Here is a 27,967-nt window from a genome sequence, read left to right as displayed (position 1 = left end):
GAAAAGATACAGCTGGCAATGTACAAATTTTATTCAAACATACTTTCAAATTTGAACAATATTCAGTAGGATTTAACAAAGAGCCGTTTATCTGAAAATTCCCATTGGATACAGTAGAAAAGAGTATATATAGGAATATCACAGATTAAAAAAATATCTGCATAGCCAGAAAGAAGACCCACAGCACCCCACAGGAAACGTCCTTGGCTTGTCAGCGAGGCTGCATACGAGCAACACGACCTTCATCGTGCACTGTTTCCACACTTCTGCTCATCAGCATTCAGTGAGACAGGTCAGGTAAGAGAGACGACATGATGACACCCATGCAGCCGTGGCACAACCCATGTCCACGGGACACAGCAGACGCCACGCAGGCATCGAACTCCTTCCACTCACATGAGCCTGAGTGCTTGATGAAGACCGGGAGGTACAGATGGCGGCAGCGCACACTCCATGATATTCGGGCGGACTCATTTACTGCTCATTTACCAGCCTCTGAAGCAGCACCAAAACGAGTCAAAGATTATCACGATGTAAACATTTGTGGTTTTGATTGTATTATGGGAAGGAGGAATGCTGGTAGATGATCAGTGTCCGGCTCCAGGTGAGTCAGAGGGGGCGGAGTCGTCCTCCTCACCTGCTCTGCCAGTCATATTGAAACTGTACAACCAGAAGAAGTTTCACAGAAATACGTGCAGACAAAAAAAAAAAAAAAAAAAAAAAAATACTTGTAATGTAAAAGTGTTTCTATAATATATATTTATATCATTGTTGTCAGATGTTATTAACCCATAAAAGTACCATAAACATTAAGGTTTGAACGAATTAAAGCAAAATAAACAATTGGGTTACTTTAAAAGGAATAAATTATAAAGTTATATACAAAAAATATTAGCATTAAGGATATTTACAGTTAATTTTGAAGATGCCAAATTATTTGCAGCGCATGCTGTTTTTGTCTAGTCTGCCCCCTACAGGCTGGAGGAAGGCATAACCACTACAGGCACAGCATCACTGTGTTGCTCATTTATCAAACATCTCCAGTGTGATTAAAGATGCGCTAATTAGGGAAATGCTGAGGCTAATTAAAAACAGAAATCTTCATACTAATGAAGCTCAGAAGTGGATGGAGACATGAAAGAAGATTCACCTGATTTTAATTTGAGCGCCTGGAAACGAATCAGCACCTTGTGGCCGAGCTGGCGAGCCGGCCGGCGCCGTGCACAGGTGCAGGATCTCAAAACAGTGGACTATCATTTGAGAGGAAGAACAGCAGAATCTCCGTTTACACAACTCCGACTTCACGGTCAGAAAAGTTCAGAGTAGTAAAACACGCTTTCACACAGTAGAAGGGAGTACAAAAGAGATTTCCATTGGCACAAAAATCCTCGCAGCAGAATTCTAGTCTTCTCCATCCTGAGACGAGCGTTAGCGATCAGTAGCCATTTTGTTTGTAAGAAAAGTCACAATTAGAAAATAGAGAGACAGAATCGGCCGCTTCTCTTCTTTGTGTTGAGCTGTATGTTGGTCACAGCCATAAACCAACCGGCCTTTAGGCGAGTGAGACGACAAACTCTGGTGGGAATGGAGGGCTGTTATTCGCATACAAAATCTCACAGCAGGTGGGAAACAAGCCTCAGTGCTGCAGGGGAGGAGCGTGGTTAGAAAGTAACATCGTTAACCTGAAAATATTCCAGTTGATCCAGGTCTAAAGACTAAATGCAATCAAATTAAGACCAAAAACATCCTGACAAACTCATCTACGTCCCAAATGGTAGCTTCTCAAGTGGCAGAATGGAAGACAGACAGAGTGTGTGTGTCTCGAAGAAAATGAAGCAAAAAACAAAACAAAATAAAAAAAGACATAGTGTTTTCAGCAGGACAATATCCAACATTCATCCTGTGGGCAGCCATGTTTGACCCATGTGTCACAGTCTGGGGTTGCAGTGTTGAAGCTGGAAGAGATCAGTCAGGTGAATGAGCTCGGGGGAATGTATATTATCAGGGCGCCTCACAAACACAAGGAAGGTAGAAAAACCTGCTTGGCTGTGCACACGGTGTTGATTTGACTGACAAAGCGCTGTATGATGGACTCAAACTGTTAGCACTGTTGCGGCTTTTCCTTTGAAAACAGTCTGAGATGCAGAGCGTGACAATGACTTTAGAAAGAGGCAGGAAGTGAATGTTGCTGATTGGTTTGACGGCTCACTGACACGCCTTGATGACAGATTGTAGTCGGCTTTCTGCCCCGTCGTACTGTACAAACACACACCCTCACTCACTCACACACACGCACACACACTCGTCCATGCACTCTGAAGTAGATGCACATGCTCAGTTCTGCACATGCATGACGCATGCACATTTCCAGCCCGGTTACAGGTTCTCTCCTGGCTGGTACTGAGGCTCCGTGGAGGTGAAGTAGTCCTCCAGGAAGCCCTGCAGGTACTCAAAGGTGGGCCTCTCCTCCGGCTCTTTTCTCCAGCAGGTCAGCATCAGGTCATGCAGGGATTCGGGGCACTCTGCTGGGCACGGCATCCTGTAGCCACGCTCCACCTGGTCTAACACCTCCCGGTTCACCATACCTGGGACAGCGAAGACACGAAGTTAGGAACACATGATCAGTCAGAATCATGTGACCAATACACTCCCAGTCATTAACATTTATGCTCCAGGTCCAGGTGTGTGCTCAGGTTTAAAGTGGTCCTTGCCTGGATAGGGCACTCGGCCTTTAGTGGCCAGTTCAGTCAGCAGGACCCCAAAAGACCAGACGTCAGATTTAATGGTGAAGCGGCCGTACAGAGCAGCCTCGGGAGCCGTCCACTTGATGGGAAACTTGGCTCCTGCAAGAGGACAGGTTTATCAACAAGTTAAAATTAGATGATTGTAGCACAGACGGAGACACAAGCACACCACGTCAGCTGCATGAATCACACCGTTTGCTGGAGTCCCACACCTTACAATCACAGGTGCTGCAGCAGGAGTCCCCGAATGAGGTGAGACTCAAATCTGAGGGGTCATAAAACTATTAAATGAATGGAAAAGTGTGAGAAACTGAGGAAAAAGTCACCCTTTTGTTTTAACTGCTCACAGCTCCCATTCATACGACTGCAATCGAAGGTCTCAAATAGGTATGACTTCATTTTAAGAGGACACAAGCTAAAACATCTTTTAGAAATAGTTCTTTACACTACCGGCACCCTCCTGTGGTCTTACCCTGCCTGGCGGTATATTCATTATCCTCAATGAGGCGAGCCAGACCAAAATCTGCCACTTTGCAAACCAGGTTGTCTCCCACCAGGATGTTGGCGGCCCTGAGGTCTCTATGCACGTAGTTCATCCTCTCCACGTAAGCCATCCCTGAAGCGATCTGAGGAGGAGACAAAGCTTTGGGATTGTCTGCGCTGAAGGAGACACAGGTTTGAATGGACTCACGTGATGCGGCAGCAGATTATTAGGGCTGACCTGTGACGCCATGTCCACCAGTTGGGGGAGGCGGAGCATCTTGCCCATGTCGCCTTTCAGGAAATCCAGTAAGCTACCTGTCAGCAGGGACACACGCTGCAGGTGAGTATAACACCATGAGCTGTTGTGCTCATATCAGCCGGTAATAAATGTTAATTTTCTAATGTTCTTTCTAACACTTGAAATCTTCCATTTTTGTAAATCTTTGAGAAAATACAGCAGGCAGTAAACGCATCATAGCTTGTCCCAGCTTTGATTGGCTCCTGTCAAAAACAAATCCATACAGCTTTCACCTGTAAGCCTCCATTCAGTAGATGCATTTATTCAAATACTATCTGGAGTCGACCATGCTGACCTTGTCCCATGTACTCTGTGACGATGTAGATCGGCTCCTCGGACACCACAGCATAGAGCTGGACCAGCTTTTCATGTCTCAGTTTCTTCATGACCTGAGCTTCCTGGAGGAAGGCCTCAGGGGACATGGTGCCCGGCTTCAGGGTCTTTATTGCCACCCGTGTTGTGCCGTTCCATGTTCCTGATAAAACACAACCAAAAAAGAGTGATGAGAGCCACATCTGCATTAACTGTTGAAACTTAACCAATCATCATCCTCCAGGAACCAAATCTGAACAACACTGCTCCAGACAGAACAATGCCATCCAAGCATCGGGACCTGTACCCCAGTATACCTCTGCAGGGTCCACGAGGTACAAGGAAAGACTGTGAGCAGCTAAAACACCTGAACACCACACGGTGCAAATTCAGAGCGCAAGAAGCCTCTAAAGAAGCGAGCAGAGAAGCTGAAACATGTTGGCTAAACATGACGACTAACTGGTGCAGTAGACAGAAATAACAGATAATGAGTTAAAATAGTAAAATTACTGGATGGTTAAATTAGACAGATAGAAAGACCAAATGGTTAAAACAGCTGAAGGCAAATCAGTTGTTTAAAAACAAGAGATTGATAGACAGCTAAAAGTGCAACTGAAATAGCTAAAAGGATAAATAGTTGAAATAGTTTGCTCAGTGACGGCTAAATAGCTGAGATAGCGAACAGCAATGGAAACGTGGTTAAAACAGACAACAAAGAAGACAAAGAGTTGGAATAGTTAGATAAAACTAAAGGTTAAATAGTTGAAATAGCTTCTGGCACTCCAAGTGGTAAACGTACAAATGAGCTTAACACTGACAGCTCAACTGTGTGAATAAAGATGCACTTTAATATCGTTAACAGGTGAATAATATCTAGCTTATTATATTTTAATTTGGAACATATTGTGGTGTCGATGAAGGGACGTTCAAGTTAAACTGACAGAGCTGTGAGGTAAAATCTAACAAAAAGATTCTGTATAATTTATGTAATGTCGTACAATTAAAGGCCTTTTCTTATACATGCTTACAAAAGTGTTTACCCATCAAATCCCAGATCACACAAGACAACTAACCAGCTGTAAACCTGCTGAGGTAACATTTGCATTCATGTTGCATCACTTTACACTGACCAGGACTGAAATACAGTATTTCCCTGGATATCAAAGAGTACAGAAGACTACAGATAACTTCTTAATGCACTTTGGTCTTCACACAGTTTTACTCCACCTGAGCCCTGAAACTCTGGCACAGCTTACCCATCCAGACTTCTCCAAAGCAGCCCTGTCCGAGCTTGAGGTCAAGGCGGAGGGACTCTCTCGGGATCTCCCAGGCATCCTTGGCTAAGCCCTGAGTCTGAGGCTTCAGGACGGGACAAATGTCCGTCAGACTGTGACACAGCCCATCGGCATGCTCTGCGAGGGACAGGAGAGGACAGGCAACGTGGTCAAGCCGTGCTCTTAGATGTTCAAAAGCAAACCAAGGCGGTGCATTCGTGCTGAACTCACTGCGGTAGTGATTAACAAGCTGCTGCAGGTTGCTGAACTGCGTGCGTGATGTGATGTAGAAGCCCCCGCTGTCCAGCTTCCTGATCTTGTAGTGCTTCACGTTCAGCCCTTTGGTGTTGTCATAGTCCAGGACAGACAAACAGTAGGCACCTGGAGAGAAGAGGTGCACGTATGATGCATGAGGTGGGGAAAAATATTTGGTTTTTCATTTAGCAGAAAAATCACAAAAACAGGGTGATAACATTAGATAGAAAAGAGAAGCTTCTGCTTGTGACAATGTGCTCATTGCACCACTAGAGGGCAGCAACAGTTAGGTGAAAAAACTGAATCACAGCGAGGCCCACGTCTGAGTGTTTGAACTGGATGATGTGGCCTGTGGTTGTACAGTCCTCGGCTCCACGCTGACCTAATTCTGTCGGGCTCATCCACCCAGAACCTCCTTCCCTCCCCTCCATCTCTCCCCACCTTTTCTCATTCTATGCAGAGCTGACATACCTCTCCAATAATAGGAAACAACAGGAATCCTCTAACATACATGTGTACACAAATCTTACACCTACACTCGCAGCCAGCTGGAGCCACAGGGACTGTGCCGCTGCAGCAGTCGCAGCAGCTGCCTATCAGAACCATCTCCAGACAGTCCCACAGGCGGCACATCCAACCTTTTCCCATCTGCCTGATTCGTCTCTGCTCTGCACCCACAGTGCCACACGGCTGACACGGCGCAGCGGGACGCAAACCCAACAGCAGGGGAATTTGCTTTCTTCTTCTTGGCTCATTTTAGCAAGACGTGTGGTGGAATTCAAACTGATCTTAGTGTTGAGATCTGAACAGAAAGCTGTCAAAACACCACCATATATGGAAAAAACACCATAATAAATGCTATAAAAATAAAGCTGCAGAATGAAGGCTAGTTGATCGATGCCATCCACTGAATAATTCCATCTGCTTCTCCAGGTCCTGAGAGTTTCCACCTTAACAACCTCACTTTTACAAGCTCTGTTAGAGGATGCCACTCTATTGTACAGTTCTACCATTTAATCTTTCCCTACAGGTGCAATATATCTGTGTTTCAGTGCAATATTAAAAGGATACTGCTGAAAATCAGAATTAGATTCAGAAAAAAACTACTGGCAATGGGTTTCTGTCTTAATTTGTTTGGGGAATATGAACATATTTTTCTACAAAACCCACAACTTTTTCTTTATTTTTAAGTATATGTAGAAAATGTTCGATTCTACCAGTTTTTGATACTTGATGCCAAAAAAAAAACAACATTTTGGTCAAGACTCGAGACATATTGATCAAGTAAAGGCAACCAAAAACTGCAGTTCCTGAAACAACCACTTGAGGCTGGTTTCAAAATGTATACAGGTATGGTATTCAGGTTTTCTACCCAGCCCGACAGACCAGAGAGGCAGTTAGTGATGTGTTCGTGTGAAGCTCCACACAATTACCTTTGGTGGTCTCACTCTCTCGCACCAGGAAAGTCCCTCTCCTGTTCTCTAAACTCAGCAGCAGCCTCTCGGAGTCGCGGCGAGTGATCTTGCCAAAGTACCACCTGGTGAGGTCAAGAGACAAAACACGGGACACACGGGAGGTCGTTGAGGGGAGGAAGATGAATGTGGGTGGAAGAGAAGGAACGACGAAGCCAGGGTGAGTCGTTGCTCGTGGTTTCAGAAAGTTCAGTGAAACTGAAACTCTCTCTGCATTCAGGATGCAATGCTTGCTAACACCTACAGTGCAACAGCTGCTTACCTGGACTCTAGAGTCAGTCTGAGATGACTGGAGGGGCGGGAGGCAAAAGTGAGTTACAGAAGGTTAGTATGTGAGGCTTGATTGCATAAGCAAGCAGGTTAGCATGTCAAGATCAGCAGTGCATGTCATCCAGGAGTAGAAAACAATAAATGTACAACCCTGTTTCCAAAACAGTTGGGACGCTGTGTGAAACATGAATAAAGCAGAATGTGATCACTTGCTAATTATTTTTGACACAATCTCAATCAAAACGGCACAAAGTCAATATATTTAATGTTTGACCTCATCAACTTCTTTGATTTTTGTAAATATCTGCTTATTCTGAATCTGATGCAGCAACACGTTTCAAACACGTTGGCAACTAAAGACTGAAAAAGATGTGGAACGCTCCAAAAACACCTGTTTGGATCATTCCACAGGTGAACAGGTTGATTGGTAACAGGTGATAGTATCATGATTGAAAGGCTCAGTGGTTCAGAGCAAGGATGGAGCGAGGTTCAACACTTTGTGAATTGGATATAGGAGATTAATATACAGACTCAGAAACACTTTGAGAAACTGCTGATTGGTTCTGTTTTTATCTGCGTTCTACACAACGTTCCAACTTTCATGAACATTTTAGGAAATGTGCTTATTCGCTTTCTTGCCAACATTTAGATGAGACGTTTGACACCGTTCTTGTGGTAATAAAGTAAATATAACGCCACAGCCACCAGTCGGTTAGCTTAGCTTAGCATAAAGGTTGGAGAAAGATGGAACAGCTAGCCTGGCTCTGCCTTTTAAACATTGTGGGGTTGCCAACCAGCTGAGACCAAGAAATAGTCCCACACATAACCTCCCATAAAACCATGAATTTTTGCTTTTGTATGATTAAACAAAGGAGATACAGAGGTTAATTAGTGAGCTTTAGAGGGTCAGATTTCATTACCTTTGGATGGAGGCCAGGCTAGCTGTTTCCCAGCATTTACAGTTTCTATGCTAAGATAAGCTAACTGGCTGCTGATGGTAGCTTCATATTCATAGACAGGTATCGATCTCTTCACATAACTCTCGACAAGAAAGCAAATAAACGTCAAACCATCCAAATTCACACTGAGACAGAAAACAAGAAAATTCTGAAGAATCCAACAGTTGTGTGTTCGTTCTCTCATGTGCTCGACGAGCAGAGACACAACGAGACAGAGCAAGGAAAAAGAAGCTTTACTCTTCTGCCTGGATGGAGTCGGACGGAGCCACATAATTGCTGGGGATATAACCGCTCTCTCCAGTGGTCAGGGAGCGCGCCAGCCACCAGTCCCCTTCTCTGCACAGATGAAACGATAACAGGCAGCGTCACCAGGGCTCATCACACGTCCAAAACACAGATACAACAGTCTCTGACTGGAAGGGCTGCAGTTCATCAAGTGTCTCAGAGTGCACAGAAATGGATTGTTCTGCATTTGCTGCAGCCACTTTCTTTTTTTTTTTTAGTTGTTCCCGCAGTAACTGAGCTCTGGCTCCTGGAGACGCTTGATAAATGCAAGCCCAGATATCTCTACGGCTAAGAAAATTAAGAAATTATGCAATTATATACAAACATGCATTCATGTGGGTGTGACAACAGGGAGGGATGGATGGTGCTGGTATGCTACACTTTATCAGGGAGTGAGCTGCTGTAGCTTTGCAGCACTAGAATAAAGCAGAGGAAGAAAAATTTGTTTACATTACTTGTGAGCTGACCTGAATTGATTAAAGTGCTGCAAAGCTTTGCAACAGCTTCCCTTGACTACTGCACTGAGGGTTCACAGGGCATGGACAGAGTTATGTGGTTTGTGACTATGTAATAAAGTGGTATTACAGTGCAAAAGCACTATATATGCTTCAGGTGATACACACACACATATACGCACACAGGGGGACAAACAGCACGTTCAAATACAATTCCAGAGGAGCGTCACAAACCTGCAGTTCACCTTCCGCCTGTAAAAAAACAGTGGTGGTTTGTGATGGAGAAATGGAAAAAAGAGAGATGAAAGGGAAAAGATGGAAGAGAGAGGGGTTAAAGAAAAGAGAAGGCACGTTATGAGCAGTGGAAGAACAGCAAAGGACACACGACACACACACATAATACCACCAGTACAATGCATGTGCTAAAGCTACGAGTCCCAAACATTTAAACCATTACATAACTCGGAGATGAGGGGCGCAAAATAATTAGACAAAAGAAACAGACATTCAGAAGGCGCAATATTATCATAACAAAAGCCTGTCAGGGCGCAGTGCATGGCTGTATTATGTCACTGGACCAATCAGAGCACCCTAAGTCGAGCCTGACCGACACCTAATTTGACTGTGATAACCCGTTAACTCATCTTAGAGATGGTTCATGGATTCTGGGTGTACTTGACCCAATAATGATCCAGGTCTTTGGCTTAAGGGGCCAGATGCAGTGATAATCCACTATTGTCCTCAGCTCCTGAGTTCTAGGTCAGCAGTTTGTTAGCACTGGGGGTGCAGCACTACAGCACATGGTTCACTGCACCTCTATTGATTCACAGAGCAAGCCCATACTTCGAAAGCAAGCCTGACCCCCCCCCCCCTTAAACAGGTTAGATTTGTACAGAGGAACTAGGTCTCGCGCTGTGTGGAGGCAGCGGTAAAAATAGCCTCGCCGAGGTGGACTGAGCAGCGAGACGTAACCATCGGTCTTTTGTGAATGAAGCAAAAATCGTGCAGAGACGAGTCAGTTGACACAAATATCAGGCTCTACTGAGGGAAGCCCGTTCCTTTGGTTACAGGAGGTTTCAGAGTGACATGCATTTCACGCAGTCAGACAACTGAGCAGTAACTGAGACGGACCTGTCGACGTGCAGCTACTCTCCGTCTTTCACACATGTGCATGAAGAGAAGAGTTCTTGGACTATTTCAGACTTTACTTGTGTGCATATGTGAGTGACAGGCAGCACAGGACACTGACTGGTTGATGACTGGTTGTCTATATGTTTCTTACGTGTTGTTGACTATCTGGAGGCGTTCACCCTTCCTGAAGGACAGATCTGAGGCCGTTCTAGACTCGTAGTCGTATAATGCCACGAAGGTCGTCACGCCTCCTACCAGGAGAGAAAGTTTGGTTCTTATCAGAGACAAACTGGACACACCGAGTCTAAAAACCAGAGCTTTGAGCTGACGTCCTCACCTGCTAGTGTGATTCTGTTGGGGGAGGTGACGCTGTTGTTGTCCACGCCTCCGAACAGGGCCAGCTCTGCATTATTGGCCATAGACGGATTGCCACTGAGGCCTCCATCCACAGTCGGGCTACGGTTGGGCGTCAAGGACTGCTGATTGGAGTTGAGGTGGTGGCCGCCAGCCCCTCCCCCAGAGCTGAGGTTGCCATCGAGGCTGCGGGTTCGCTGGCCTACATCCTTGGGCTTACTTTTGGATCCCCCCATGGCTGAGGCCTGTGGTGCATTCAAGGACAGAAAAAAAAAGTCTGTGAGACAGCAGATAAAAAAAGATTTCAAGGCACTGTTAACGATAAATGACATAATAAGTTTGCATCAGACAGCCTGGTTTCTTATGTCACTTTCTTAGAATACATTCTCTGGAAAAAAAAAAATCAGCTGACTGCGACAAGACCAGATGCAGAAACCAGAGACGGAGTGGAGACCACTGCTCTAAACCCACTGAGACACAGTGTCATGTAGACCACATGAACCAAGACGTCCCCACAGACGGCGAGGCAGCTGCTGCTCCTCGGTTTCAGCGCAGACATGCAGTCCGCTTCGTCCCACCAGCAGAGCAGACACAGCAGACACGTCTCACACATCATGTGACATGCTACATCATCGAGCGGAGTCATGCATCTTCATGCATCATGTGTTTTATTGAAACTGATCTTTTCAAGATGAGTCAGTGTATTTATTTAGTAAAGCTGGCCATTTCCCACCAAACCCCATTCACATCCACGCCACTTTAGCGAAACAGCTATCTTTATGTAGGACCGCACTGACTGTTTCTTTTGAGGTTTTAGAATGAAGCTTTGAATGTCTGTTGTCATATTGTATGAGATCATCACCCAAAATAAAATAAAAAAAACTTGAATAAAGTAATTTGTTGGATTAAAATTGTTTTTTTTTTTTTTTAAATTAAACCAGCTTTCTTTAATGAGTATAACTCATCAGTTTTCCCAACATAAATTCATTTCACTCTTCTTGTATACATGTATTTTCGAGCTCTGGTACAGCTGCCACTCTCTCTCTGTAGTCACCACTCTGTAGCCTCGCTCAATGTCCCGCCCACAGCTCTGATTGGTTACATGTCACCAGTAATAGCCAATCAACACTGAAGGCTACAGTGGCACAGAACAGGTGAGTTGCTCAGGTGAACGAGGAGCTTTGTAGCTGAAGTTGCAATAAATATTCTGATATTTCGAATGTTGTACAACTACAAGTATGATAATCAATGAATCATGTAAGTGATGATCAGCCACAGTGCTGCGAGGCTAAACCAGCATGCTAACATGCTCACATGACATGGACATGCTAACGTTTAGCAGGTGTAATGTGTAGCATGTTCACCACCTTAGTTGAGCCTCCTCTTCAACCAAAAATACAGGACGTGGCTCTTTTGCTGCTAAATGCTTCTCCATGTTCACCTGCTCATTGCTAAATTGGCCAGTGTGCCGTTCGGTGCTGTGGAGGTTGTGAATATCGGGTTTATCAGAGCTTGTTTGCTGCTGGGAGATGTGAAACTGAACCAAAACAATAAAGTGGCCCAGAAAACAAAATAATAGGCTGAAAGAGGCTAAAATGCTCTGCAGCTCAGGGGACATGCAGAGTCGGCTGATGATCCTCTGCGGCTCCATCACTACAAGTGACCCCATTCACACTGCACGTAGCTCATCTGACCCACTGTAAATTTAGAATTATTGATTAGCATCAAGAGATTAATTAATAGTGAATCATTAGTTGCAACTCTACTCTGGAGCCCCTGGTCCATTCATGTGCTCCATGTGGATCACAACACATTACCTGAACAAAGCTTTTGTTGTTTCATGTTGTGGATTATTAAAGTTCCAGACCGACTAAATCTGTGGTGGAATCAGCTGACAGCGTCGAATGTCAGTGAGTTTTCAAAATCTGAGATCCTCTTGAGAGACCTAGAACAGACTGCAGGTTCTGGACTGTTGCAGTTTGTCTTTTCTGAAGCCTCTCCGCCTCTTTAGGCACATGAAGTAGGTTTAATATCAGCTTAATGCGGGAAAATCATTACACTAAGCCACAGATGATTTAGAGACTCAAGCCCATGTATCATGGACAGATATAGCCACAGGGGGTCTGATAAGAAATGCTAATTAAAACGCTACAACACTAAGGTGGGGTGGCTTGGGAGCCCCTGTGAGGAGCACAGGAGGGTCAGATGGGTAGTGTTAGTCATCCCCCTGCCTGACTGTTGCTGTTTCGGAGGTCACGTATCTGTTGGATGTAACATTAACACAGTCTGCCGGTGAATGAGCCCGCTCTCATTCACAAGCAAAGAGTCCAGTCCTAAACAAGAGACTGGCTACAATCCGCATTCCTCCAGGCCCACAGGCCTCCAGGCCCCCTGGCCTGCAGGCTTGCAGGCCTGCTCGCAGTCAGAGCGATGCAGTGACATATGGTGGAAAGTGCGTGGCACAAAGAGGAGCACAGTTTGCTAACCACGCAAGGGAAATGAGTGAAGCTGTCACTGGTTCATGTCAGTCATTTCGGATGCCTCCTCGCTGCACCCCCCTATTTCGCAACAGAACGGGTCAACTGGGGGTGTCTTCAGGCAGTTTAGCTGATTCCTCTGCATGTATGTGCAAGCGCACATGTGAGCTCATCCATCCTCAGGAGGCGATGCAGCTCAGAGATAAATAAAGCAGACAGAAAGCAGCAGCAGGAGGGATGAAAGGAAGAGAGGAGCGAGGGGGGGGGGCATAACATGGGGGTTCATTTGTGGGTGGCACCATGAACAGGCGAGATGGGGGAGGAGGGCGAGGAAGTGAAGAGGGGTCAATGGGGCCGGACAGTCGATACCCCCCCCCCTCCACCCCCGGGGGCACGTCTGCATAAAGGGGGTCGCATCCCAGCGAGTGTAGTTGCAGGTTAACACACACAGACGCTGCACACACAAAGATGACGGGTGGCTCAGGGAGCTGCTCTTTGTGTGATTTGTGTTTTCCCCAAGCAGACTGGTGTCATGGTTAATAAGCCATCGGAGGCAGAGCAGAGCGGAGACGCCGTCTCTCATCTCCAGGCGTCGGATGAGTAAAAAGCCTTCCCGTTTCACGCAGACGACGCCTTCGCTTAGAGGACGTCGCCTTAACGAGATAACTCAGACGACGCTTGAATAACACATTATGTGAACAGACCGTCGCTAAATAACAGTGACTTCTGCCGACATGCTGAATATGCTCGTAGGACGGCGGCGGTGCATTTAACCCAGCATCCGGACAAACGAAAAGGACTCATTTTAGCCGCCCGCAAACGTCAAGGTTGAATAGAATTTGGTTCCTTTGGCCATGAGTGGCGTAATACTCTCATCCAGACCCTGAACCCAGACAAATACACTGACGACTCCAGGAACACAGACTCTCGGCCTTTCTTCACGCTCAGCCTCCAACGAAGCCATCTTTTGTCAGCTCACAGCAGGCGGCATAAACAAGGCATAGAAGTGGCCTGTGGCTCGCGGGCAGCCAGATCCTAGTGTGTTACAGCTCTAACAGCAAGTAGGAAATATGGAAACGCAGGAAGTCGTGAAGCCAAACGATGGCATGCTTTGCAGGAATCGTGTGTGTGTGTGCATCATCAGTATCTGATGCTACCAGGAGCCTGATTCTGGCCCAGCAGTGCTGAGGTACTGCAACAAGCACATACTGTCTGCGAGGCACAGCAGCATGAAAATCCCTCTGGCAAGACGGAGGGGGTGTGGCTGGGTGGGTGGGGGATTTGCTTAATTATGCATAAGATCTGACAATGAATTCCAAATCCTTCAAGTCTCCTGGGCTTTCGGTAAATGGGAATAGTCTTTTAATATTGCTGCCGGGCTTGTTTCCCCCCACAGGAAGCTGCATTCCCCTGTTTTCCTCGCTTTTTCCATTTCATTCGAGAAGAAAAAACAATTACGACGTGTGAATGGTGTCCTCTGATTGAAAGAACAGAAAGGATGTGGCGCGATTCAGTCTTTAACAGGCTTTTCTGGGCAGGATCACGACATCGGTGCGTCTCCCCAAACAACACACGCTTTGTGATGAAGTCTACCGGCTCGTTAAAACAAATAAAGAAAACCTTTTCATCTTTCGGGCAGGATCAAATAGTCATGAACATCAGAACTGAACAGGCTTCAGATGTTCCGTACGCGGGCTTAATGAGAGATTTCCCAAGATGAAACCGAAGCAAACTCAAATAATACTGAGGGAGACGGTGAGACTCTGCTATGTGAGGCGGCACGTCCGGACTTGTATGTTGCGATGACAGCTACAGTAGACCCCTCACTTCTACCACACAGCTGCTGTGGTCTGACACACGGACTGGGCATGTTCTGACAGTTCACTAAAAGACCAGTTTTTAATGCCTCGGGCGGCAGGTTAAAGGTCACAATTAAGCTTTTGCTGCAGCTTCATAATCACAAGAAGGAAACGGTTGTATTAACACTTTGTCGCACCGCAGGAAAAGTGTTCCTGCGTAACGGCAGTTCTTTCATTTCTCCCTGTTCACCTGTGATGATGGATCACTGAGGCAAGCAACGTGGGATTAGTCTAAAGCCCTGAGCATTTCTTTCTCTGAGCAAGACGAAAGACTTACGGAAGAACATGCAGCCATGAGTTTATACAGAAAAAAAGATTCCTCTGTCTTGTTTAAGAGGTCGTGATCTTAGAATTACAAGTTTCTGTCTGTCTTTTTTCTCAAAAACTAGTTACTCACATGACATGACAAGTTATTAGCATTCTGTGTAGGTTTATTTTTACTTTTGTGAACTAATCAGGATAAAATCTGAAAAAGGAACTATTAACTAACTCTAACTGGGCTCTGTGAGGTTAAAACATTCAATCAGAAAAACTTTACTGATCCCTGCAGGGAAATGCTTTGTTGCAGTACTAGTTAACACAGTTAGAAAGAGGGATAAAACAAGTAAAAATGCTTAAACAAAATGAATATAAAGACCACATAACTATAATAAGTATAGTAAAATGTGCAAATGCAAATATGAATGTGCCAAGGATAACGCACATGTGCAAGGGGTAAATACAATAGGTAGTAATAATAAAAATAATGCTGATAAAACTCTCACAAGCTAAGACTCAAAGACGCTGTGAGTAAAAGATAACAGATGTGTCAACTGGGTGGAGAGGCATTTTATATTTTGTCGAACTGTGAAGTATTTGCTCTGCTAGCTAAATTTAATAATGCAGCTAATGCTAACTTTTGTCAGAGGGATTCATGTTAGCTATCATTAGCAGGCCACAGTTGTGCCGGGTTCAGACTGCATGATAGCAGCCCAACAACAGGCCGACCCGTCAGATCTTTTTATCCCATGTAGGCGAGTGTATGCTCTGCGATGCTGACCAATAGGAGCGCAGAGAGCTCTCCAGTGCACAACTGCAAACGTGGCGAAGCGAAAGAGGAATGATGAAAACAGAGGAAAGGTAGTTTTTTCTTTCCTTTTTCAGGCTTTTCTGAGCACAAGGTAGCCGGTATCATACACACCACTTCGGACGCCGTTGCCTGTTTATATACTTGTTCCCGGAGGTCAATCCTGAACACCTCCTTCCCGATGACACCACACAGGTCGTGAAAGACAGCAAGTTACGATCGGCTGGGGACCAACATGTCGTCTGTTAGTCGCAGAATCTGACACAGTGACCATCTTAACAGAAATATTATGTAGTCTGAACCAGCATTACTGTGACCAGTTCAGAGCTGACAGCAATGAAGGCCACACCGGGTTTGTGTCTGTTTACAAGTCGTCTGAGACAAACAGTGAGACAGTGATTACATTCCAGGCTCAGGCACTGACGGCGACGGCGCAAGCTTACCCTCTCAAAAAGTGTACTTGGGCTCAGAAATGAGGCCCAGAGCTAGATGACCGGATCCTGAATGCGGCCATTGTTCAGGCCACGTCCCTCCCAGTGTAAGAATCAACATTTAGACTCCATCGGTCTCCTATTAAGCGAGCTGAGTGAACAGCAGGTGCCAGACTGCAGGGAGATATCATCCTGTTTTTATTGCATTTGCATAAGCGGACATCAAACGTTTAAAATGCACTGTGTGGGGGGGGTGCGCGCTCTGTTCACGTGTGCCGTGGAGCATGAACTCAAGCGGCTGGACGGACAGACTGTCCTCAAACTCAGAACACAGCAAACAAACTCACACTTGACCGGTTGCAACCTCGTTCCAAGAGGTTTTCCCATCGGACGGCTGCGCAGTAAAAATCACTGCACGTCGAGGAGGCGGCTCGTAAATCTCGGCCTTCTTGTTTTTCAGCCGTTTGTCTCATTGGATCGTGGAGGGAAAGCTGATGTCGCTCGGCGGACAGGAAGCATGCATGTGCCTGCGGGGAGTGCGCCTGTGCCTGTGTGAGCGAGTGCATGTGCTCCTGATGTCAGCCTGGTGGATGTATTCCTTCATCTCAGTGCTCTTTATGTAATTACTACAGGGGGGGAGTGGGGAGGCTTTGGCTCCTGCGTCAGCGGCCACCAATCGTAGCATAATCCAGGCCTGCTTGTTCTCTCCAGATTATCAACATCTATTCCTTAATCTTATTCGCCAAACGCTGTGATGACATTCCATCTGGGGCCTGCAAACAGCACGGGTGTAGCAATGACAAGACAGGAAAGACGGGTCAAACCGCTGCTACCGCCGCCGCTCCGAGCACTTCTCTTATCCTGTCTCAACAAATCCACCCGCTGTGGGAAAGCAGCGGCGAGGACAGCGCCCAGAACAACAGTTTGATCGAGCAACTTAAGGCTCACGGTGAGGCACAACAGGTGGGCCGCTTCCTGGTCCTGAACAAACACGGGCCGCAGTCGATCTCGCTTGTCTTTCTGCAAACACGGACAGGGGAAATGGCTGCTGGGATGTGTTTGCACACCAGCGGCGCCCCCGCACGGGTTTCAGCGGGCGTCCACGCTTCCCATTCACTTAAGCATCGGGTCGATCATTACAGAGAGCTGAGACGGAGCGAGTCATGAAGCTCAAGGCATTACACCTCTCCTGTAACGCAAGCGCACATCGACTCAAACCGTGAACCGCTCGCAGCCGAAAAGCTGCTCCGTGTTTGGAGGTCTGGAGGTAAACACACGCCCCCGATAGCAGGACTTCGCTGAGTCCTGGATAAAGAGTGTGTACCGACCCCCCCCCCCCCCTCTGCGCTGCCCCAGTGCTCCTGTCACGGACAGACACAGGGATGGGGAGGTGGTGAAGTCAATATTTACCGCTCCGCACGCACACATGCGCGCACACACGTACACACACACAGCCAGGCCGTTGCCATGGCAGCGATTCCAAGCATTCCACAAACCAACAAACTGCACAGATGTAGGATACTTGCACACAGACTCTCCGGGCCAAAACACTCAGAGAACACTGCATGCCTATCTGATGAAGAAGAAGGCAAGATTAGCGTCTCTCTAAATTATGTGGGATGTCTGTCACTTCCTGAAAGCATTTAGGAGAGAAACATGGTGGGGGAGGAGGAGGAGGAGGAGGCATAAAGTGACAGGGAGAAAGAGAGAAGGTGAGATCTCTCCTGAAGACATTCTTTCCATTGTGATGTTCTCGGTTCTAGCACAGGAAGATTCCCATAAAAACACCATGTTTACCCATTTCCCCAGCCTCTCAGGAGCCTGCGGTGCTTTGGCTTCTATAATAGGATCAGAGGCTGTGAGCCCTTATCCCTTTCACTGTGTGTGTGTGTGTTTCTCGCCACTGGTTTTTCCTGCTCAAAAAGCGACCCGCAGTGCGTCCAGATCACCTTTTGCTCGCCAAGCGGCACGGCTAACGCGACCTTCGGATCACACGGCATCTCCGGGCTTGTGGTCGCTGAGCAGCTGGCCGCCCGTGCTTACAGAGGAATTTTTTTTTTGTCCACTTCCAAACAACAAACACTGCTGGCACCAACTGAAGGTTCATGGATTTTCTGTTATCCCCTGTTCCTAATCTGAGTGCGACATACATGAAATTATTTTGGGATTGAGGCTCAGGAAGAAAATATCCGGGCCGTTTTAGATGAGGTGATGTCTTGGCTTTTGCAAAGGGAAGCAGAGGCCGGCTGAAACGTGTCTGTTAAAGGAGCAGTTCAGCATTTCGGGAAATATCATAACTTGCAGCGAGGTTAGATCGACGCCGCTCTCGTGACTGCATGCTAAATATGACACTAGCTGATGGTTAGCTTATCTTAGCATAAAACCTGGAAACACTGAGCCCGGCCCTGTTTGACAAATAGGCTATCCAGCACAGTTAAAACATGTTTTACCTCGTAAAAACAAGAATTTGTGGGGTTATTACTGTTTCTCGGCCGGGAACAGTGAGGTTTCTGAATGGATTAAACAAAATATGGAACAAATACTTATTAATTAGTGAGATTTAGAGGTGCTGGTAGGTGGATTTTCTTACCTCCGGACAAAGCCAGGCTAGCTCTTTCCACCTGTTTCCAGCTAAGATGAAATAAGATAAGCTAAGATAAGCAGCTGGTGACTTTAGCCTTGTACTGTACTGTATTGTTGGTTTGGTATGAAAGAATATTTCCTGTCTGTCTGACATTTTTCGATGCAGTTGCCAGCTGTTGGGCTGACGGTGGCCGGTCGGGAGATTTCATCCAACCATAACTCCACCAAGACCTTTTTCCTCGAAATTTTAATTAATCTCCATTATCCTCTCCTTCCTTTCATCTTCCTCCTTCTCCTTTACCTCATCTGGAACCAGCTCTGCCCTCTCCATCCCCTACAGGAAGTCAAACCCCGCACGGCAACGCTTCCACGATTGAAACGGAGACGAGGCCACGTCGCAGTGAGCCGCATCTAAACATGTCACACAAAAATTTCCCTAAAAATCCAGAGCTCAGAGCAGCCCGGTCACATGACACCTACCTGTCATACAGCCTGGGTGTACCTGTGAGTGTGTGAGTTTACACACCTGTGGTTGGCTGTGTCCTCACCCCACAATCATTTTTCATGCAGCAACATAATGACCAGTCAATAATGTCCTGCTTCCTCTGAGACCCTCGCAACCCTTGTTACCTTCAAGTGCTGCCCTCATACAGTAAATCCCTTCCTTCTTGCACAAAAAGCAGTCACCTGATTTAAAGGGGGGGGCCTGCGACTAACCTTTCTAGACTGGGTGTGACGGGCACTGGCTAGACGAGACAGACAGAAGACATTACTGTAATTTCCTCCGCTGAGCTCATCAGTTTGTTGCAAGACAGGCGAATAAATTCCAGCACATTAACCGATAGTTACACAATTCGACATTTTACAGTTGCGTGCCTATGAGGAGGAAGCACAATGTCGAATGGAGCATTAACCAATTGTGAGCAAATGAACCTCATGTTGGAACACATGCTCTGTTTTATGGCCCAGGGTTTCTCAGCTGTTCCCTCGTCAGTCACTGCAGATGCAGCAGCGGCAGCGGCGGCAGGGATCCCTCCTGTTGAAATCTATGAGATCTGAGGCATCCGAGGCATGCAGGGTACCGTGCATGCCGTGAAGGGACCCGTGGGTGTTCACTGTATTGTGTCGACAGCGTGAGATGCCGTGCATTGTTCCTCTGTAGCATATTAAATACCAAGAACAGACAGAATGGTTTACTACTGCAGCGGCGAAAATGTGCTCCACTGCCTCTGAGAAACATCCGAGTGGTGTCGCTTCTGGGTTTCCTCCGGCATCAGCCTCATATCCTTCTCTCTCTGCGCCCCTGCTCTCATCTAAATATGGTCATTATGTGAACTGAGACTGATGAGCTGTGGTCATGTGCTCGAACAAGAAGAGAGAGATGGGGGGAGAAGAAAAAGATAATCCTCAAGGGCTTTGGCTTTCTTCATTCACCCCTCCTCAAGTCTTACTCCCTCACACTCAGCCTATCCCCCTCCCTCACTCTTTCTCCCCCATCATTTCTACAATCCTTTCAGGAGATTTCTAGAGGGAAATGGTGGAAATAGAGGATTTCAATTCCTCTGATGTGTCAGCCATATGTCACGTGAGGAGAAAAAAACATCCTTTTCTGCTTCCTAAATATTAGCGAACCGGTATGCAGCTCAAAGAGGGGGGGTGACGTTCTGAAAGGGTCCAAAAAACAAATGCAAACTCTTTAATGTTACATGACAAAGACGCTAGAGACGCAGCATCAAAATGCACTTCACATGTTCTGCAGCATCATATAGGCTTCGGTTTCAACGCTTCAGAGGAGCTATATGTCGCCTGCAGTGAACTCGAGCTCTGTGATAGCAAACCCTTAAATTCACACCCTCTCATCACATTTCAAAGAGGCTGCATTTGATCTGCTCAAGTCCACAGAGACTCCCAAGTGCCTCATGCTTCAGTAACTAAGGGCTTTCACCGTTTAACTTCTCATCTGCACAGCGAGAGAAATCCCTGCAGCCCAGAAATCTAAGGCCTAACCCAGGGGAGATTATCTATATATAAAATACATGCAAGAGCAGTTCTGCTAATCGGATGAAACCGTTTATAGCGGCACTAAACAAAACTACGTAAACACGTTCAAGTATGAGAAAGTGAGCCAGGTGTGCGTGCTTGTGTCTGCGCACTGTGGCGTTCCCGGGTCTGTTGCAGCCCAGTCATGGTTGAGGAATGCAGAGCGGAGGAACAGGCGAGTTTCAACTCCTCTCCTGCTCGAACAGCCCACAGCAGGAATGCACGGGGAGCAGGTAGAGGCACCGTCCGCCCGGGACGATCGGGGGCTGAGGCTATGGCCGCCCCGAGCCACACGCGACACGCCGGCACAACACGTTCCCGTTCCCGTCCGCCGGGGAAACGAGAAGCGGCATCGTCTCGAGAACAAGAAGCGCGAGTCAAGGTCGTGACACACTGTGGTTTGTTCATCCCGCTGTGAGAAGGCTCTGGAGGACTGTGCTTATTGTCAACACTAAATTAAATGCATGCTGCGGGTGTCGTGCTGCTCATTGTCAGCTGAGCCGAGCATTTCCGTGTCTCCACTGACATCCCAATTATTATCTTTTAAAAATCTATACTCTCAAACAACGACTGAACTTGTCTAAAAGCAGAATATTAAAAAAAGAACTTAGAGTTTGGACAAATCCAACAAAACATTTTAAGAGTAGAGGAGCAGCACAACCTGCGTGTTTATGTGCAGATGCAGACGCATAAATAAAGGATGCTGTATCAACATTTCTATTGCTGCTTTGGCTGAATTCAAAGTGAAAACAAGACACAAAGATCCCAGTGCCGGGGCGCTGCTTCCTTGGAGATAGACAAATAAGAGCAGCAGAATAAATCACAAACACCCACCAGGGTTCGCCATTAAAATTTTAAAATGTGCCCATGTCACGCTTCATCATCAAAACATAACTGCTCCCAGCCATGACATTTCCATAACAGATTGGAGGGCGAGACCCCCAGCACGGGAGTGATTTCCTCCATCTCTTTTGAACCACCCCTTTGTTCAGACGGCCCTGATTTCAATATTCAAATGTGACTCAGTGGGGCGGTGAGGCAGCGAGCGAGGCGCTGACTGCGAGGCAATCAGCAGACAGGGCGGTGGTGTGGTTGGAGCTGTATGTAAAGATACAGAAGGGTGGGTTCACTGAACTCTTCTGTATCTCATCTAGACGCCATCACGCCAGGTCAGACAGGGGTGACACCAGAGGGGAAACACAGCCGACGCTTCCTGCAACCTCTGTGGGAGCCCGGCAAACTGCCGCAGCGCTGACGGGTCACTGGCACGGGTTATCTGGCCTGACATGAACACAAGCAGCAACTTAAAAGGGCCGAGCAACACCACGACGCCTCTCATCTAAAATCTTCTCGTTAGGAAGGAACATGCTTCTGTGTGCTTGGTGCGCCGGCGTCCATCGATGAGCAGCTAAAGAATAACGTAGGCGTGAAGCAACAATCCAAAACATATTGTCAAACACCAACGGGTGCAGAATTTTTTGCTCAAAAGCAGGCAACTGAGCTGTGAGGCCAACATTTGAAAGTGAGAAATCACGGCGCTTGGCAAAGTAATCACTGAGTCACTGGTATTGTTTAGCAACCTCCCACAGATATATTATGGCCACTCTGCAACACTTGCACCTTTAATGCCGATGCAAGACCAGGAGTCACTTTTTACATACATCAAGCACATAAGACTGCAGCTGAGGATTAAATTCATTATGGATTATTCTACCAGTTATTTTCTGCTTAGAAAAATGTCCGAAACCCAAAGATGGCCAATAACTGTCACATAAAACAGAGAAAAGGAGCAAATCTTCATGCTTGAGAAGTCTTAAATAGGTCATGATTGGGACATTTGTTTGATAAAAAGGGATATTAATTAAAATATCTGCAGATTCATTTTACATTGATCAACAAAACAAAGTTATTTGTGTAGTGACACAACCATCAGGTGCAGCAATAATTAAATTCAGGCATATTTCATCCTGATTCTGCTTTTTAAAAGGTGTCACATGACTCAGTGAGAGGATCTGGAATCATATTTTGAACTCACATTTTTTGATCAGGAAATTCGACACATTTGTTCCTGTTTTCTGGTTTTGGTCAGATTGGTGACCGGCCCGGGTCTGACAGGGTCAATCATCTCTGCAAGTCCACCATCTGCATCAAACCTCCCATGTCAGCATATACTGCAGCGATTCTCAGAGGATGAAGAGCCTCACGTTTTGAGTTGGAGGGGGGGGGGGGCAGCATGCGCTCTTCCCAGCATCTCATCATCCTGACCGGGCTCGCACAGCTGCGCCTACACAAAGCCACACATAGAGGCATCTTTCTAAATGCCAGAGACGCTTTTCCTGTCGCATGAAATGTGTGCGGAGCGACGGGAATGAGGGTGTGAGAGCGATCGCTCCTCCGCCCAGGCAACAGTGGGTGGATTGAGCGGAGATGCGTGGCCTGTGTCACCCTGGCCCGTTCCCAGAGCAGAGGGACAGGAAGTGGCCGGGGGATCCTGGGAGGGTACAAGCCCTCCTCTGTTTGTCTGTATCAAACCACTATCAGATACTTCATTCAAATGGCCCCTCCGACAGAGAGCGTGGAGGGATGTGTCCCGCCGCCTCACTTCTGCGTCCTTATCATTCAACTGCCGTCACCGACTCTGTGGTTTCATGTTTGAACAGTGTTTACATCTACTTCTCTCCTGCAATCATTAATTCAGGCTGTAACATGGCACAGCGTGGGCTACACAGCGGACTTGGCATGGAAGTGAAACGCAGGGGCGTCGGACTGTGGGGGGAAAGTGGACTGAGTATGCAGGGCCCTCATGCGACACGACAACAAACAAATAAAACATTAATAAAAGAGAGTGTGATAATCTGCTGATTCTTTTTGACATGTGCTCAACTGAAAACAGCACAAAGACAATATGTTTAGTGCTTGACCTCATCAGCTTCATTGATTTTTGTAAATTTCTGCTTATTCTGAATCTGATGCAGCAACACGTTGCAAACACATTGGGACAGGAGCAAAAAAACACCTGTTTGGATCATTCCACAGGTAAACAGGCTGATTGGTAACAGGTGAGAGTATCATGATTGGGTCTGAATCATCCTGATAAGGCTCAATAGTTCACAATGAGGATGGCGGGAGGTTCAACACTTTGTGAACACATGATTGGATAAAGTAGATTAATACCTGGGCTCAGGAACACTTCAGAAGACCAGTGGTCAGCTGTGATTTAGTTCTGTTCTGATTCATGTTTTTTACAGAGTCGCGGCTTTTTTGGAATCAGGGTCGTGCAATGAATGGCCCTGGATTTGGGGAGGGGCCTCACACAGAATGCCCACGTTTGTACAGGGTGCAGAAATTTGCGCGACGCCCCCGGTGAAACCCACAACCTTTAGGTTAATGGCTGCGGAGTGTAAAGACGACAACAATGAGTGACGGGAAACTAGGCCACTGACACATAAAGAGAGGCAGACAGACAGAGCCTGACAGGAAGGCAGAGATGTGAGAGAACAGGTGGCAGTGGCGTTCCCATGCTCAGCCGTATGCCCTTGAAAGTAGCTGGGCACTAATTAGCACCAAATCTGGGCCAGAGCGACAGAAGTTTAGTATCTCTGCCACATGAAAAATTCAAAGGCCTTTGTCAGCGGGAAGCCATCGCAAATCTCATGCCCCCCTTTCGTGTATTGTACAATCTCCTTCTCCATCACACATCTCATTGGCAAACTGAAGAGGGGTTGCTGGCATTAGACAAGTTGTTTTGTTGGTTAAGTACTCCAAAGCCAAAAGGGAATAGTGTGTTGTTTCAACAAAGAGGAGGCTCGCAGCTACGACTACGACTCGAGTTCGGCTCCTTTACAGCCGTCCTCTGTCCTCTAGTTTGCGAGCCCTCCTTTTCCTCTGTTCCTCCGGCCAATAAGCTAGTTCCTCTTCATAGTATCACAAACAATTACAATATGTCCTCAGTGCTCGCTGCCAATTAATCCTCATATGACCCGAAGGAAAGTGGGGCACTCACTAGATCAAATGATGGACTCAGCAAACCTCCAGCTGCACCGGAGTCGGCTCAAACTGCTCAGTTCGCTCCAGCGCAGTTAAATGCAGAAGCAAACATGCGCATCACTGTCAAAATGCTGGAGAAACCGCCTCCCTGAATGCTTCCCCTTCCATCTTTCTGAAAAGGTGCACAAAGGCAATTTGGAAAGCGGAGGCGACTCCTCTTAAAGCCGCCGATCCTCCGGGGCTGGATAGCTGCAGAGACAAGCGCCTCATTGATGCCAGGCCCGGCGTATCACCGTGACAGACAGACCACTCCAGTATAAGAGGGAACAAAGGGGCCAGTCCACAGCCACGCTGCCAATTAGCAGGAATTTCGGCCTCAAGAGCCACTTTCCACCAATCTCATTGGCGCTGACATAAACATCTACGGCTTTCACTGGAGGGCATTCATGGGATTCCAAGGAGCATTAGGCCCCCTCTGTGGAGCCTGAAATCTGGCAGTTAGAAAGCACAATGAACCATCTCGTACCACTTTGGGAAACACTTCTCACTCACTGGTTGGCTGCATCGCCCCGTGCACGGTGCGCGCCAACAGCCTGCTGAACCTGGCAGCATCTTTCCGGCAGGTGAAAGCATTCTTCACGATGGTGTGTCCCTTTGTGACCATGTTCCATTGAGCAGAATGTGTGATGAGAACAAACAGCGGGCAGCGTGCGTGTCCCGGGGCGTTTAAACAGGGCTTCATCCCCAGCGCCGGTTCGCACGTCATTGGCCCAACACAAAATCTAAGGATACTGAATCCGTGGGATATAATATGTTTTTGCCCGCCTGCTGCCAAACATCCTAATTCCTTCAGGAAAATACAACAAAACACACACACATGCAAAAATCTGCAGGGGATTAGTCTAATGCACGACTGATAATCGAACGCAGTAGCAATTTTATTTTTATTAACAAGGTATTGATGCCTCTGAAATGCGCCTCTGGTGAACTGTTTCAGATTTCAGGACGGATTACGGCGACAGTTAAAAAAACAAGCTGGAATTCATAACATTTAGGTTTTAAGCAGATCAAAAAGCTGCGACAACATACTGCAACAGTGGTTCAGCAGGTTTGAGCGTGTGTGTGTGTGTGTGTGTGTGTGTCGAGCCCTGAAAACGAGTTACAGCTAACTGTCTTGATAGGAAATGTGCCACACAATCCGACACACTGATCTTTACGTGTCCGAGAGTAAATCTGCTCCAGACGCTAAACCAGGTTTAATTTTCTCGATAGGTGGAAACAGACTAAGTTAGCAGATCTGTGCGCTGATCCCGGATCAGCAGTCTGGCTCGGGGACTCAGGACTGATGTGTACAGTATATACATGCCAGTGAATGGTCACAGTGTTAGGACACAAACAGCATGGAAGGATATGGATTAGTATCTATATGTTCAAGGACATTGCTTATTTTATAGGCTGCACAATTACTCCGAGGTTTTAGTTTTCTATTATTAGTTACCACCACATGTAAAGTCAATATTTGGGCCTTTGAGTCATGTTGAGTGGGAGAGACTAATCCTAAGCATATGACAGCCGTGTCTTCAGAGTGTGTGGGATCCCGGGGAGGGAAAATCTGTGGCATTCTGAGTGAACAGGCAAAATGATTTAAAGCAGAAGATATACGGCGTTCATCCGCTCTGATCTCACTCACACAGTAAAAACAGCAGAAGTGCAGCAGGCAGCCCATAAAAACTCTCGCTGCAGGGCGAGGAGAGCTGCCAGGGCTCAGCCCGGTCCCGTGAAGCCACTTCTCTCCAAACTGAGGGCATGCACGCTGAAAAGTGTGATTAAGCTCTATATGCTCCCAAAAAAGTGCTGCAGACCGGAGGCTGCGCAGGACAGAACGCAGCCCCAAATCAAAGGCTGCAGCTTGTGCCTCACAAAAGCTCTGATGAGTCACTGCACAGTGACTCTCAGGACCGTTTCTGGTGCAGCCGGTGATTTCAGTGAATTACAAAGTGAGAAAATTACAGTGTCATCCCCATCTACTGATCATTATTAACAAAAACAACTATCTCACACACACAGCAGGTGATGATAAAGGTGTAAAATCAGCATAAAAGGGGTCAAATGAGGTTTGTGTCCATCTGAAAACAACAGTAATGTGCAGCTGCTCAGATCAAACCCCTCATTCATGCTTAATGAAGCCCTGTCTGTCCGCCTGTCACTGCTGAAGTCGCTCGCACTGGAATAACAAGTTCAGGCGACTTACCCTGACGCGCAGGCTGCTGGAGATTTGGCGTGGTCGCTTCTGCCGATCAGACGGGCGGATTTCGCATCAAACCATTAATGAACTGATTAGAGAGACCAAAAGCTCGCAGATCCTAAAATCGGGGATTTGGAGCGGCGGCGGCGGCAGAGACAGTCGGTGCCAAAACGGGCGATGAGGGATCCCATTCAACTGGAGGGGCGGCCCGGTGAGGTCATGACGCGGAAGACTCTGGAGCTAAGAAAACATGTTTCAGTAGAGGCCAGAAGCACCCGGACTGAAGCAGAGAGAGCCCAGCGGCCGCGCTTCCCTGTCGCATATGAAACCGGAGCTTTACGCGCGGCGGCAGCCCGACAGTCCGCTGCGGCGCACCAGCACACAATCCCGACCACAACACCGGGACGAGATACGAGAGGCAGGCTGGGGAGGAGACTCCCGCCCAGCGCCGAGCTCTGATTGGTCCGACTGCGTTATGCACGTCGAGGCCTGATTTAGGTGAATGGCGTTTCAAGGAGGTCCCTCCTCACCTGAGCCTGCAGGTTCAAACGTGGCCTCGATGTGAAGTTATGGAGCACACATACCACAGTGTAAAAATACTCTGTTAGAAAGTAGAACTCCTGCTTTTAAACTGTTACTTAAGTACATATATATGTCATTTCAAGTACTTCATATGTTGCTGGGCAGCTTGATTCAAAATAATACATTATCATTTATTAATTGTTGTATTAATAAATCCGGATCTGCAAAGTAATTAATGTCAAATAAACCTATTGGAGTAAAAAAGTAGAATATTAGTTTCCAAAATGTAGCCGATAAAATGGAAATATTTTAGCATTAGTACAAAAGTACAAAATTTTACTTAAGTGCAGTATTTGAGTAAATGTACTTCGTTACATCTACCACTGGTTATCTACATGTATTTTTTATTTTTTTTTTTACCTTCACATCGGGTTTGAATGGAAAGTTAAAGCTTCTTCTTTGATC

At 46.8% G+C, this 27,967-nt stretch overlaps 1 protein-coding gene across 2 annotated transcripts; it reads right to left on the bottom strand.

Annotated features, from left to right (window-relative positions):
• Positions 1-13: 13 nt before the first annotated feature.
• Positions 14-27,354, bottom strand: src (v-src avian sarcoma (Schmidt-Ruppin A-2) viral oncogene homolog). 2 transcript variants are annotated; one of them, XM_041946736.1, is made up of 12 exons: positions 26,987-27,354; positions 10,276-10,537; positions 10,090-10,189; positions 8,305-8,403; positions 6,800-6,903; positions 5,343-5,492; positions 5,094-5,249; positions 3,821-4,000; positions 3,466-3,542; positions 3,217-3,370; positions 2,712-2,843; positions 14-2,585 (listed from the first exon to the last, which is right to left on the bottom strand). In XM_041946736.1, exons 2-12 carry the CDS (start codon positions 10,526-10,528, stop codon positions 2,377-2,379), a joined length of 1,614 nt encoding a protein of 537 aa, XP_041802670.1. In that variant the 5' UTR covers positions 10,529-10,537; positions 26,987-27,354; the 3' UTR covers positions 14-2,376. The 2 variants fall into 2 exon arrangements, with proteins under 2 accessions (XP_041802670.1, XP_041802669.1); XM_041946735.1 differs by having other exon boundaries at positions 5,094-5,492.
• Between the last annotated feature and the right edge of the window lie 613 nt (positions 27,355-27,967).

Source organism: Chelmon rostratus, chromosome 10, assembly GCF_017976325.1.
Source record: "Chelmon rostratus isolate fCheRos1 chromosome 10, fCheRos1.pri, whole genome shotgun sequence".
Taxonomy (NCBI): Eukaryota; Metazoa; Chordata; class Actinopteri; order Chaetodontiformes; family Chaetodontidae; genus Chelmon; species Chelmon rostratus.
This window is presented reverse-complemented; position numbering and strand designations above follow the sequence as displayed.

Coding starts and splice junctions, on each gene's coding strand:
- src (XM_041946735.1), bottom strand. CDS start 10,528: ATGGGGGGATCCAAAAGTAAGCCCAAGGATGTAGGCCAGCGAACCCGC. Junction 2,844..3,216: donor TGAATATACCGCCAGGCAGG/GTAAGACCACAG, acceptor GTCCTCTTGCAG/GAGCCAAGTTTCCCATCAAG. Junction 2,586..2,711: donor AGGCCGAGTGCCCTATCCAG/GCAAGGACCACT, acceptor TCGCTGTCCCAG/GTATGGTGAACCGGGAGGTG.